Below are 13,907 nucleotides of genomic sequence, written 5' to 3' on the forward strand. Positions count from 1 at the left end.
GTTACAGAATTTATTTCTATGTGAATTTCATGGACTTTTACTGTCACATTCACAATTTTGCACTATAAAGCAGATTTTAAAAGGTTGGTGTCTGTGTTACTTTTCATCATTACATAAGTTGCAGGAAATCCTTTTGGATTTGAAAAATAGCAGTTTTGTATAATAGTTTATTGTTTGAACATGGAAGGGAAGATAAATGAAAATGTATCTGGAACCAAGTTTCTGTGTTTCAGTAACTGTAGTGAAGAGGTCAAAAGTATATAAAGAATGACAAGTTATTTCAAGATACCTGGAGGACCTGGTAAACCTTCCCGACCTGGATCACCTCGTGTACCATTTAGCCCTGGGAATCCCATTGGACCTGGATCACCTGGGAATCCTCTTGCACCTTTTGTGCCTAAATTATATAAAAGAAAGTAAGAAATTGTGTTCTGAAGAAACAAACCAGAAATGTGCATATAATATAAGAAAAGGTAGTGGTAAATATCACCATGATGTGTTTCTGGATGCAAAGATGAAACTTTTTTTAATTTAATGGGACTATACCATAGCTCTTTAGCAGTATTCAAGATTCCAAGACATGGCCAAAAATCTAGGCTGAGTGCTCTCACAAACATGGATTAACCTGACTTAAAGACTAATGATATGGAGACTACCAGATGAAAATGACTAGGCTTGCACTCTTAATATTTTGTAAATTAAGGCTTTTATCTTGAAGTCAAAAGGCAATGTCAAAGAAGAATGCTCCACTGAAACAGGCACAGATGAGATGCTGTAGGAGAAACAAATTTTTCCCTTCCTGGCTAAACTGATCACAGAACAAGAGCAGAATGGTTTAGATAACCACAAAACAGAAATGTAAGGCTAAAGGTTAGTTCTAATAATCCTGGAAACAGAATACAAATTAACTACTCTTACTAACTATATCTATGACAGTACAGATCTATAGTTTCAGTAGTAAAAGCCGGGCTGTGCCCTGAAAAAGTGTTTCTCTGGCACTGAACTTTTCATACCAAGTTACCTCCTGACAAGTAAAATTAGACCTCACTTCCTTGTACTGTAGTATTTGACATTTGGGTAAGGACAAATATTACTGTTTCTCAACATCTGCACACCTGCAAACATTGCAAAAGATTCTTAAGTTTGTAAAATTATATATATTTATTTTTTTGCAATACTTTTACTACATGAGTCTCATTAATTCATTGTATTCTAAGATCAAGATTATTTGGTAAAGCTCTTTCTTTGAAAATAATTCCTGTGGAATGCTTTGTTTCCCTACCCTCCTGAGTTCCTCAAACTCTTTAAGTTCCCAGCTCAGGCTTGAAGGTCAACAACATGCTTTAACATTTTAAGTGTTGTTGCTTAGCATCACCATGAATTACAACTCATTTCTTTATTACACTGAAAGCAAACTTCTCTCCATCTCTGAGAAACCAAAGAAAACATCACTTGGATTTTGATACTTTTTTCCACTTCAGTTTTCTATATGTCTATTATTTAACTATAATTTTTGCAGTTTTAGCTGTTATTTGTGGAGGGGAGAAGAAAACCTTTAAAAAGACCACAATTAAGGTGCACATAAACAGCCAATGCAGCATGAATAACATTTTCCCAGTGCCATACAGGACTATTGTTCTCTCCCTTATATGAACAATAACTTCTCAGAAAGCAATTAAAAGGAAAAATCCTAGGTTTTCAGGTCTCAGTGAAAAATTCTAATGTGCCTCTTACCGAAATAGCATCTTAGTCCTGTTTCCCATGTGTAATAACTGACTTCATTCATTCTGTTCAGTATTGCACTAATTAAAAAGCCATTCTAGAGAAAGAAGGCAGCAGATAGAGCATGCAACTACTGCTTACTGCATATTTCAGTAACTCATTATGCAATGTTAGCTGCTGTTAACATGTTGTGCCAAACAGTAGTAGGAAAAAGTTTTTATTTTAGACCAGTGTTTAGTTTGCAAGCTCTTTAGCTGTACATTTGAAACAGAAAACTAAAACATTTTATTCCACAGCGGTCATGTAAGTCTTGAGACTACTGAATAACAAAGATGTAAATTAGGGTGGGCTGTCTATGTTGCCAGGAATTTTAAACTATAAACATATAGACTACAAACAGAGTTCTGCCCTGGGCTCAGCAAGTGACCTTTTCCAGTTTTTGGAGGGAAGGGAGGAAAAACAAATCTTAAAATTACTAGAACATAAAGGTTGACAAAGACAGACAGAGACTTGTTAAAGAGCTAACCAAAAGTACAAAATATAGACCACATGAACACAGTGTCACTTGTTTTACAGCAGTCTTACAGCTAGGAGTTAAATCTGACTGTATTCACTGAAACAAAAAACATATGAATGAAAGAATAAACAAATCATCAAAGTAAAAAAAATAAAGAAAAAAATTACAAAGATGGCAAAGAAAACAACCTTCAGAAGCACTGATCCTAACAACAAAGTATGGCATTAAGGACTAAGGAAACGTAGGTTAGAGATACACATCATCTTTCAACAGAGATCAAATGTTCCCTTTTAAAATCCATTAGTCTGTGATAAATCGATCCATGCATGCCATAATAAACCTTACGCTGGAAAAAAACCCCGAACACTTGACATTAAAATTTATAGCCCATATCTCTGACATTGGCTAAAGCATGGAGGCACAAGAATAGCTGCATCAAGAATTTTACATTTACCAAGCTCTGAAACACCCAGTTATAGTTTCTATCAGTACCTTTACCAGCTGGTCATGAGAAGGATTTACTGAAAAAGAGCTTTATAGCTTCGGCTGGGAGTACATAAGCTTATAGGAACATGAGCTTATAGGAACTACCAGTGAAGGTTTCCTCTTCAAGGTCAATAGTTATGACTAATCAGCATCCTTGTCTGTTTCTCTCAATTCCATCTCACAGAGTCCTTCAGACCCTGTCCCCTGCAACATTTCCTCTTCCTTTTGGAAAGAGGTGTGGAACCTCCAGTGCTGGGGAGGCCCAGGATTGCCAGATGGTCTCTCTGGGCTAGGATAGATCAGCTCTGCAAGGAAGGTGTGCATGGCTACAGACACTGCAACTGCGTTGCTTCAGACAACCTGGCCCATTACACTGAGCTGCATTAAAGATTTCAGGCTCACACTTGCTGAAGGCGCTCTGTATATCGCAAGAGGAGGAATATTAAGAAGGATCTGCCACAGCTCTCCACTGCAACCTTTTATCAACTTGCTTCCAAAGGACAGGAATTTCCATGTGAGGTGTCCAGTCAGCTCTGGGAGACCTCAGTATACTTTCTACCTATAAGCCTGTAGACTCCTTCTGTACACCTTCACTTACTTGCACTGGAGGATAGCAAATGGGCTGTCCTTTCTGTCTTCATCTGCTAATGGCTGACACTCATTAGCAAGGGCAGAATTAGCTCAAGGACAGTGCAGCCACCTGGGCTTCACGCTGCTTAGGTCTCTCTACTGGCTTTACATTAACACTGTCCTCCCTTGTAATTTCTAAAACTCACTGCCTCCTAAGGTTCAACTTTAATCGATCTGGCAAGATCTTCCTCAAAACCTAGTACATGTGCAAAAGAAAGGTGAAGGCAAAATGTTACCTGTGGCTCCCGGCAGTCCTGGATTGCCTCGGGATCCCTGTGGTGGCCTCACACAGCCTGCGCCTGCAAGCAAAGAGGGCTGGTTAGTCACACTGTATGTGCTCATACGTTGCCACTCATCAACTCTGTGCTGCAGTTGAGTCAACATCATTAAAGCAGATGAATGAAATTAACAGGCAAAACCCTAATATTAAAAAATATTTAATTCTTCATTAAAAAAAAAAAAAAAAATTGGTCATGGGTGGCATTTTCAGGCAAGCACTCAAGTTGCTCTTCTGCCTATTTCCCAGGGGCTATGGTGGCTTGCTCCAGTTAGACTGGTATGGGAAGGGTAGTCCAGCCTCATGGAGGTCTATTTTTCAGAACAAGAGAGAAACTTTGTTTCCCTGTGGGCAATTTAGACCCCTGAAGCAATCAGATAAATTCTGGTACAAATGAAGGGTTTTTTCTTTATAGGTCAAGTTGTACTGAAAACCTTCACTCAAAAGTTCTTTAAAAAAAAGTTGTTTAAATTTTCTTGGGCATCTAATTTCTGGGACTGCTGTTATAGAGTGCACGGCAACCATTATTTTATCACAATAAACACTCAGGAGCAATGAAATAAAGAATTTCCGAATTGCAGAGCTAAAACTGCAATACTTTTAGAAAATGTTCAATTTAATTAAATTACTTTAAAGCTACGTACAGTATGTGCATGGTTATTTGTGACCTGAAGTTCAAATACTTTACAAATAAGAACATCCAAAACAATCACCAGAATGAATCAAGCCATGAGAGCAGCATAAGACTAAATCTTAAAATATAATCAAGCCATTTGTATGTACAGTACCTGACCATATTGGCTCGGTTCCATCTCCTCTAGAAAAGTCTTCGGTGACCTGCCCACAGTCTATGAGCAAAAAAAGGGTAAAAGGCAGTTATTATTTAAAAAAGAAACATTGTAAAGTGCTCTCAATTCCAGCCAAAATGTCTATTACAACATCAGATAATGTATTCACTTACATATTATGCATACATACAACACAAACTATTTGTTATAACATAATGGAACTCTCTATCCATGTATTAATTCAGTCTAGGCCTGAAACCTAACCCTGTCAGAGTTAGGAAGCTACATGTCTCATGCCCTGTGTAGGGTTGGCAGGTGTCTGCCTTGGCTTGAATATTTTGCCAGGCATTTCAAAGTTGAGCAATAAAACTGTGAGCCTGAGCTCTTGTGAATGTACCCCTGGCATTCTTATGCTGGAAGCTGCAGAGATACTATCAAGAGCTCTGAAGGATGGATATATGATTTTCTCTGGTCAGTTAAAAGATTATGTTGGATGGGAAAGACCAAAGAAAGCCACCTGTGAGTACTCCAATAGTAGGACATTGCTCCATTGCCACCAACTGCTTGAAACCTGAAAGATGTTACTTGCTGGCACTAACACGTTTGTTCATACTATTTCAATACCTGACATGAAACTACTGGGACTTTTGAAGTATTTCCTTCTTTAATATTTCTGGACAACTAATACAAGCGATCCCTTTTTACCCACATAACCCCCCACCAAATGCTACTTTTTCACAGTGTGCTGTACAGATGCTTCACACAGTTATGATCTCCCATGGCTCTGATGTAAAACACTGCAGTCAACGTCTCTTACCTAGTTGCCCAGGCTCTCCTGGCAGACCAGGCAGACCTGGAGGTCCTGGGCTTCCATCTTGTCCATGGTCACCTGGAGGACCCCGGTACCCTTTTGGACCAGGATATCCTTCACCTGGCAGGCCTGCTTCTCCTGGAAAGCCCTTTGGGCCTAATTCACCTGGATAACCAGGATCGCCCGGGAAACCTCTGACAGCATCACCCTGCAGGAAGTGAATGGATGTGGTCACTCCTGACTTTGCTGAGAAACAAAAAAACCTCAAACAGTTGAACCACGCTCGTGAACAACATCTTATAAGCAGTAAATCCTCAGATGTTGCATCCCAGCTCTTTAAATCAACGCTGCAACTAAAATATTTTTTAAATAATCTGATTTTAATTTAAACCTGATGTCAGAAAAGGCATGAGAGAAGCACTCCTAGAGGAAGCATTCCCCTAAAAATGTTGGCCCATGAATGGCACTTGGGCAATACGAATGAATCACTGCTGTGGAGAGGCTGACTGCCCTTTCCAAAAAGGTGCAAGTGGATTTTGGGGAAACCACAGGCATTGCTAGATTTGTTCTGGTGTGGCATTTACTTCTGAGACCTTGAGAAAAGCTGATATAAAATTGTGCCCAAATGGGGGCAGATTTTTAATATGTCTGTTCCTTTAGTGATATTTCTACACTACTGAATCTAACAAACATTACTAGAAAATGTTTCAATCCTCAAAGTAATATAAAATACTCTCTTTAGTGGTAGTAAAAAGCGTTGTAGTCCAGATTGGATGATATGGCTTATTTTCAAATAATGCATGAGAGCAGTTAGCTAGGCGAGGTGCTATCAAGCATGTATGTGATGACACAACCTACATTTTGAGACCGTAAAATTGTAGTAAATTTTGCTTTTCTTTAACTCAGTTGTAACAAAACTGTTGAAGTTCAGTCACACAGAATCTCTCTTAGACAATGCTAGAAGGAGTCACTAATGAACCACTATTTATCACAAATAACAAGCTGGCCTAAATAGGTCATACACTATTATGTAGTTGGTCAAATAAAACGGAAATAAAAGTGAAAGATTGTTCTAAAAACCCTGAGAGTAAACCTGATCTTGAACATATCAATAACCAGCAAAGCCAGTCTAGCAGTGCATCATTATCTGTGAAAGAAGGATAGCCTGGTGCTCGTAAACCCTCAGAATTAAATGCATTTGTAATTGAGTGTGGTGGAAATGGTTTAGCTGTATTTGCTGCTCACCGGAAAGCCAGGCTGTCCTGGTAAACCATCTAATCCATCTCTGCCTGGAAAACCATCTCCACCTCTGATACCAGGCAGCCCGGGATCTCCTCGAATTCCTTTGGTGCCTAAAGAAGACCTTCCATTGTGAGATCAATCTCTCATGAGAGGTATAAATAGTAGCAAAATACAGGTGATATCAGTTGGTTTGTTTTTTACTCTACCTTTAGTAGTTATGTATAAAGAATCTCCCTTTTCTCCTTTAGGACCAGGAAATCCATCTTGACCCGAAAAACCCTGGTGTTACATGCAATGAAATAAAGAAGAAACAGAACCACTTAAGAAACAGAAAAGCTTCTGTAAATTATTTCTTCTTTAGTAATCCCATGTACGTGCCTGAATGTTTATTAATATGCTTTAACTAGGACCAAGGTCTTTGTGGAATGGTAGGGGAGCTTATGCATGAGGACAGCACTGGGAGAGCTGTGGCTTTTCATGACCTGCAGACCTTCAGATGACTGCAGCTGCAGAACTACATCAGAGAATACTCAAAACATTACTATCTCACTACATGGAATGAAGGACTGAGTGGCCCACAATTAAGCCATTCCACTTGATGCCTAGTCATCCAAGTTGAGCAAGTTACTAGTTTGCCCTCTCCAAAGTGCATATGTCAGTGGACTTCATTGCAGCTTCAGACATTCGGCAACATGAGGGCAATCCATGTTTGCACAGAAACCCTGACAAGATAAAGCTTCCTACAAAACAAAACAGAACACAATTCAGAAGCCACACAGATCCTCACCAACACCACCACTTTGGCTCCACATCCAGTGCTTGCTCTTCTCTGTTCTAGGACACTCTTTCTCCAAACCCTAGCTGACTCAAATCCAGTCTCACAAGAGGCCTTGGCTTAACCAAACAAGTTAATCACACTATGCACAGTGTACCACCATTATTCCTCCACCTGCCTTCTCCCTCTTCCCTTTGAGTATTGGATAAGGAAGATCAGGAGGGGCAGGAGTAAGGAGAGAGGGGCAGGCATGAGATGAGCCCGTGAGGGGGAGGTGTGAGGGGAGCCCATGAGGGGGAGGTGTGAGGAGAGCCCGTGAGGGGCAGGTGTGAGGGGAGGTTGAGAGTGGCAGGTGTGAGGGGAGCTTGTGAGGGGCAGCCATGAGGGGGAGGTGTGAGGGTGCAGGAGAGATGGCCTTGAGGGTTGAGGGGAGATCATGAGGGGAGAGCAGCGGTGGCCGTGGGCCGTGAGGGGTGGCCATGAGGGGAGACCTTGAGGAGAGATGAAGGATAGCTGTGAGGGGTAGGGTTGGCAGCTATACAGAGTAGGCCACTACGGGGGGTAGATGAGGGGTTCCTGTGAGTGGAGATCATGCAGGGCAGCCGTGAGGGGAGATGAGTTTGCCCTCAGTGACATGGTTTAGTGGTGGGCTGGGCAGTTCTGCATAGCAGTTGGACCCGATGATCTTACAGGTTTTTTCCAACCTGGTTAATTCTATGATTCTATGGTAAATTACTCAGTGTTAACCATTAAAGAAAATGCTGCAAGCAACTCTTTGGCACCATGGAAACAGCACTGTTACATTGACCTGCAATTCTCCCTGCCCACCATTACAAAAGAGGACAGCCTCATAGCTGGCAGCGGATTGTGATTCACAACACTATTATGGGGCTGAAAAGTAGCATCATCTTTTGATGCTCAGAAGAGCCTAAAGCACTAAATGAAAACATTATGTTTGCTCTGACATCTTTGCATGAACAAAATCAGTTTTGGGTCAGATTTACAAGAATTTTATTCTAAAACCTCAAGAGATGTGATTTCCTGAAGTCAGTTCTGATTGCAAGGAACCACAATGCAATTGGCATACCACACAGTACAGCACCTCTCAGTGTAAGTAATAAGCAAGTGATTATAAGCAAAGCTCTTTTCTTGGGGTTATTGAATACTGTTTTTTAGGAAGACTTAATGTATTGTAAACAAGAACTTTGCATTTCATCAGTTTGACATAGCATCTTATTAACAACCATAAGTTACTACTGGAATTGTTACCCTTCCAGATGGTTAGGTCTTACTCAGTAGTATAGTAGCATTGTTTAAATGGGAATTGGACCTTGGATTACATGGAAATCTTTCACTTTTCCTAAAACTGCATATTTTGACTTCCATCCTAGCCATTCTTTGCTTTCAGTATTTTGTAGATAGCAATCTGAAAGCTATTGAAGTGGCACGGAAAGAAAGAAATCATACTTGTCAGCATTTTTCCATAGAGAATAGCCTGGGGTGTTTTCTTGTGTGGTTTTGGGTTGTTTTTTGGTGTGTTTTTTTGTTTGTTTGTTTGTTTGTTTTTTGTTTTTGTTTGTTTTCTAGTAAACATATAAAACTATGCAATAAAGAGATAATTATCTCACTTTTGCTCCAGGGTAGCCAGGAATACCATGTGGTCCTTGATCACCAGGTTCTCCTTTCCTCCCAGGCTGGCCAGGAGTTCCTGGAAAGCCAGGAGGGCCAGGGGGACCAGTAGAGCCCCTTCTCCTTTCCTCATCCAAAAGACATGTACTGCAATCTCCTTCTTCACCTGAGGAAGCAATTGGAAAGAGAAGAAAGAATGGTCTGTCACCATGAAATGGATGTTCAGCTATATCCATTTTATATATAGACTTGAGAATACTTGAGTAGTTTCTGAAATACTTGACAGAAATACTTCCTCTTTTTTTCGTTTGTTTTTTGTTACAAGAAGCTAACATAATTCTTCCTTGTGTTAGCCCCAGATCAAATTCACCAGTCCACAAGCATGTCGTAGCTCTATAAACTCAGACTGAATACAACGGGAGCTTTACACAATGCTGCTTACAACAGCATCTGTTACCTGTTATCGTAACATCTATTGAGTTATCTGTTGTAACTTACCTTTAGGTCCTTTTTGTCCTCTTGGCCCAGGGAAACCTTGTATGCCAAATCTACCCGGCGTCCCCTCCTGTCCTTTTAATCCAAAGAGAGCACCTAGAAATTAAATAAAAATAGCAATTCATCTACTGTAGATTTACTTTTATTCTCTTTCCTTCTTATTCCTTTGAGCTGCATGGCATCTGCCCTTTTCTGTTCTCCCTAATGGAATTTACTGTCTAACCCAACCTGTTATTATCTACCCCCTACTCTCTTCCTCTCTACCTCTTCTCGCAGCTTCCCACACACTTTCTTAGCTAATTCCATCTGCAGCGGCAGATGATCCTTGCCATTCTTTGCTCTTTCTCACCCTGAATTCCTTGAGCTTCTCTCTCTCAGCAGAACTAACTTTGCAGTACCACAGGCTGCCTGCACTGGATCACCTCTTGCACACCGTTTTCTCTACTCCTGCTCTTGCACTGCAGTGTTATGCTTTTCACAGCACAATCTCAGTCAGAAGTGGCCTCTGGAGGTCACCTGGTCCAATCCTCTGCTCAAAGCAGGGCCAACCTCAAAGTTGCAGCAAGTTGCTCAGGACCATGTCCAGCTAAGTACTGAGTATCTCCTAAGATGGAGAGTCTACAATCTCTCTGGGCAACCCGTTCCATTGTCTGACCACTCTCATGGTGAAAAAGGTTTTCCTAATATCTAAGCAGAACTTCCTTTGTTGCAGCTCGTCACCATTTCTTTTTGCCCTGTTGCTGTGCTCCTTAGTGAAGCATCTGGTTCCATTTTCCCTATGACCTCCTGAGAGGCAGGGGAAAATAGCAGTAAGATTCCCCTTAGCTTTCTCTTCTCCAGGATAAAGAAGAAATTCAGCTGTCTCAGACACTCCTTGACACTCATATCTCTCCCACAGCCCAAAACAGACATTTTCTTTCAAATTTCACCAGGAATGTCTAAAATCGATGGAAATCTTTCCTTCATTGAAGAGCACACAACACCCCTCCCTTATGTGTCCTTCCTGCCACACATTACATTTCATTTCATTTCATTTCATTTCATTTCATTTCATTTCATTTCATTTCATTATTTCATTTCATTCCATTCCATTCCATTGCCTCCATCTACTTTCTCACTTTGCCTTGCCAACCACTGTCTTTAAAATAAGCACAGATGTTCCTGTGAGTTCTTGTCATCTCTCTTTATGCACTTACCAGGGGCTCCAGCAGGACCAGGTGGACCACGGAGTCCTGGTGTGCCATGTTTACCAGGAAAGCCAGGTGGGCCTGCCTGATAAGCAGGAGATCCTGATTCACCTTTTTCACCTTTTGGTCCCATTTCTCCAGGTAAGCCTGGCTTATCCCCATCGGCTGGAACAGAAGCAGGGAAGAAGTTCAAAACAATTTCTTAACAACAGTGCTCAAGGAGCTGTAATGGAGCAGAACGGAAAGTTCATGTAACTGCATCTAGCATGCAAGGAAAAATGGAGATATTTAGCATAGAGTGAAAATGGTAACTGCACTTTTCACTTGAGCAAATCTACAGGAGTTACTGAAGCAAGTTTGTGTCATCATCTCCAGTTGTTTTGTCAGAGCTCCATCAAGGCTGGAGGAAAATGCTTCTGGTTTTTTGTCCCAGTGATTAGTTATCTACCACTCTGCACTGCATGATCCACAGTCCACACATAAACTTCCCACATGCCTGACCATGTATCAGTTGAAACTCGCTATAAAGTTAAGCTGTTGGAACATCTGTTGCTGGGATATTACCATCAGAAAATCCAGGAAGACCAGGCAGCCCACGATCTCCCTCTTCTCCTGGGTCTCCCTGTAGTCCAGAAACACCTGGAAAGCCTGGATCACCTCTTACACCTGAAAGACATCCCCGTTCCACAAACCACATGTTAGTGTGATGCTGTTTGTGACCCATAAATGCCAACTTGTGTTACACTGAAAATTACTCAGTTCTTAAAAAGTAAAGATTAGGAAATTCAAGGACTTTAGAATATTAGAGTTTGCACATGTTTCTTAAAGATAGTTTCATAAATGCAAAAACCTGCTACCTCATGCTGCCTAGGCTGAATAAAGGAATGAATTTGAGAGATTTTTGTAAAGCCCAAATATCTGGGAGCTGAACATGGCCTGTGACAGGAAGAAGAACATCTCTCAGCTCTTACTAATATGCTGCTAGAGCTGAATTGCTCCTGGGAAGCATAGAAGACCAGCTCTCTATGATATGTGAGCTTTGGGCTTTCCTCTGTTCCCCAGCAGATAAAGAATCTGCCTGGGCCTGGCTATTGCCTGTAGGAGGTATCATGCTCTTTTCAAAGGTCAATGACACTAGAGGACATATGATGTGTCAGCCCCTTTATCTGTTTCCTCCTCTCCCTACACAGCTTTTCCTGCTCCTAAAAGCCTGGCAGGGTGTTTGATTTGAACAATATTTTGGGGCTCTTGCTCCCATTCACTAGGAGAAAGGGAACCACTCACTGTTAGGCTCTCCGGCTTTCTTCAACAAGATCAGTAAACTCAATGGTATAAAGACAAAGGCTGGGACAATGGTCTATGATCATCTTTGTTGTTTGCTAGCATCTTCCCTGGAATAGTTTTCTTCTTTGCAAACTGATATCACCTCCTATGTGTTTCTAGTCTGGACAGCCATGACTGTGTGGGACAGCTGAGAGTGGGTGCTACAAATTTAGTGAAAAGGTCACAAAATCAATTTGTCAGAAAAAAAATCCTATTCCTCAAAGCTTTTTTTAATGTTGATTTTTGGTTTGGTTTGGTTTTTGTTTTTGCCTTTACAAATATTAGATTATAAAAATGGTCTCTGCTGTACTGCCATTGCTGCACTTTATCCAGAGTCTCTGAAACAGGATACAGAAGACAGACTCTCCCATTCTTCCTTTCACTGGACAACAGTCACAGGCTTTTTTACTTGTTTCTTCTTTCTGGACACAGGAATGCATGGACGCCTTTTGATCAGCAATCCAGCTTCAGCAGGAGAGATGAAGAAGCCACCTGCCTGCAGAACAGCGATCAGAGCACTCTCTCGGAAGGCAATTATACCTTCTGGAACAGTTCAGCAGACCAGCCTTTTAAAGAGTCGAATCCTTAGAATTTCATGCTTCTGATCTATGTATAAGGTAGTAAAATGCAGCTAAGATAAGCAATCTAAGCAAAGAAGATGTACCTTTCCTTGGGATGTGGGAAGGAAGATAGGAATCTGGTCCTGGAAGACCCATGTTGCCTGGCTCCCCCTGTTAATAGAAATTGAAGTTTCACATCTAAGCACATTATTCTAGAGAATTCCTTTTAAAATGCTCAGGAAACCCAAAGAAACAAACTGACATGACCTTTCAGAAATCTCTGAGATTTCAAGTTAACAAACCACATAACTGGTTCTACAATGATGACGAACACAATTGTTATTACATGACAGAAAAAGAAAGCAAAATCACATTTGCCTTATTGCTCCTGGTAAATGAAAGTAAAGCAGCACCTTGCCTCCCCGAGGACCATAGCCACCTGGTGGACCATCCAATCCTGGAAAACCCTGTAATACACATAAAAATAATTGACTTTTCCTTATCAGAGAGGGAATAAAATTACTTTCTTCCTCTGATGTTAGTGTTAAAACTATGCAACAGAGATGAGCAGTTTGTCTCCCTGTGGTCTGGTAATTTGGGTAATACCATTAAGTTTCCTGTTTTGATGTTCCATGTCTTGGACCAAGCCTAACTCCCATCAAAGGCCAGAGGGACCTGCTGTGGCGCAGGCTTTGTCACCCCTGGCAGTGGTGCAGATGGAAGGAGCACCTACATTCACACTGTTCCATGGAGGCTGCAGAATGGGGAAGCAGAAAGGGGATCCCTTCCATGCCAGCTGACCCTGAGATACATGGGTCAGGCAGCCAGAACACACCAACCTGCTGCAAGAAGACTAAATGAGTCTGAATCATTAGGAGCGGACATATTTTACGTGGAATGTAAACAGTGAACAGTGAAACAGCACTGAAGTGCACAGGTCCCTTTTACTGTTTTCCAGGCAGCTGGAGCCTGTTTGGCCAAAGAGGGGTTTCCTGGCTGAACGAGAAGAACTCAGGACCAGCCCTGAGACACCTTCATCCAATTCTCCCACCCCTGGGCATGCTGTACCTCAAAACAATTTTTCATCCCTACCTCAGCAAATGTTGTAATACTTAAGGTCCTGCCCACTTAATTCTTTTAAAAGTCTTGAAATCCGAAGCACGTGCATTAGAACACATGTAGTAAAGCACAGTACTTCCTACATGAGAGACTATCTCAGCTGCTGGGGCACATAGAGCAAAGTGCAGATTTCAGTGATGTTGATACAAAAGAGGTGATCTCTTCTGTGTGCCTTACTTGGCTCTTTGACAACTTTTGTTGACTATAGAAAATGTTCATATGTACTCCGGAAAAAGGCTAGTGTTTAAAAGGTAAGCTCTTAGAAAACAGTGGCCAGATCATCAATTGATATCAATTAACACAGTTTTACTGAAGCCAATAGATTTGTATAATTCATACTAGTTAG

At 41.2% G+C, this 13,907-nt stretch overlaps 1 protein-coding gene across 1 annotated transcript in view; it reads right to left on the reverse strand.

Moving 5' to 3' along the window:
* Positions 1-13,907, reverse strand: part of COL4A2 (collagen type IV alpha 2 chain) — a gene marked incomplete at both ends in the record, with an annotated part of 138,361 nt that overhangs the window by 20,644 nt on the left and 103,810 nt on the right. The window contains 12 exons of the mRNA XM_080613092.1: positions 290-397; positions 3,592-3,654; positions 4,421-4,480; positions 5,238-5,439; positions 6,477-6,583; positions 6,680-6,752; positions 8,877-9,043; positions 9,376-9,468; positions 10,569-10,724; positions 11,124-11,225; positions 12,547-12,613; positions 12,856-12,909. Of these exons, the coding sequence (XP_080469218.1) occupies positions 290-397; positions 3,592-3,654; positions 4,421-4,480; positions 5,238-5,439; positions 6,477-6,583; positions 6,680-6,752; positions 8,877-9,043; positions 9,376-9,468; positions 10,569-10,724; positions 11,124-11,225; positions 12,547-12,613; positions 12,856-12,909 (1,252 nt within the window). The remainder of the gene's footprint in view (positions 1-289; positions 398-3,591; positions 3,655-4,420; positions 4,481-5,237; positions 5,440-6,476; positions 6,584-6,679; positions 6,753-8,876; positions 9,044-9,375; positions 9,469-10,568; positions 10,725-11,123; positions 11,226-12,546; positions 12,614-12,855; positions 12,910-13,907) is intronic.

Source organism: Psittacula echo (assembly GCF_963264785.1).
Source record: "Psittacula echo genome assembly, chromosome: 3".
Classification (NCBI taxonomy): Eukaryota; Metazoa; Chordata; class Aves; order Psittaciformes; family Psittacidae; genus Psittacula; species Psittacula echo.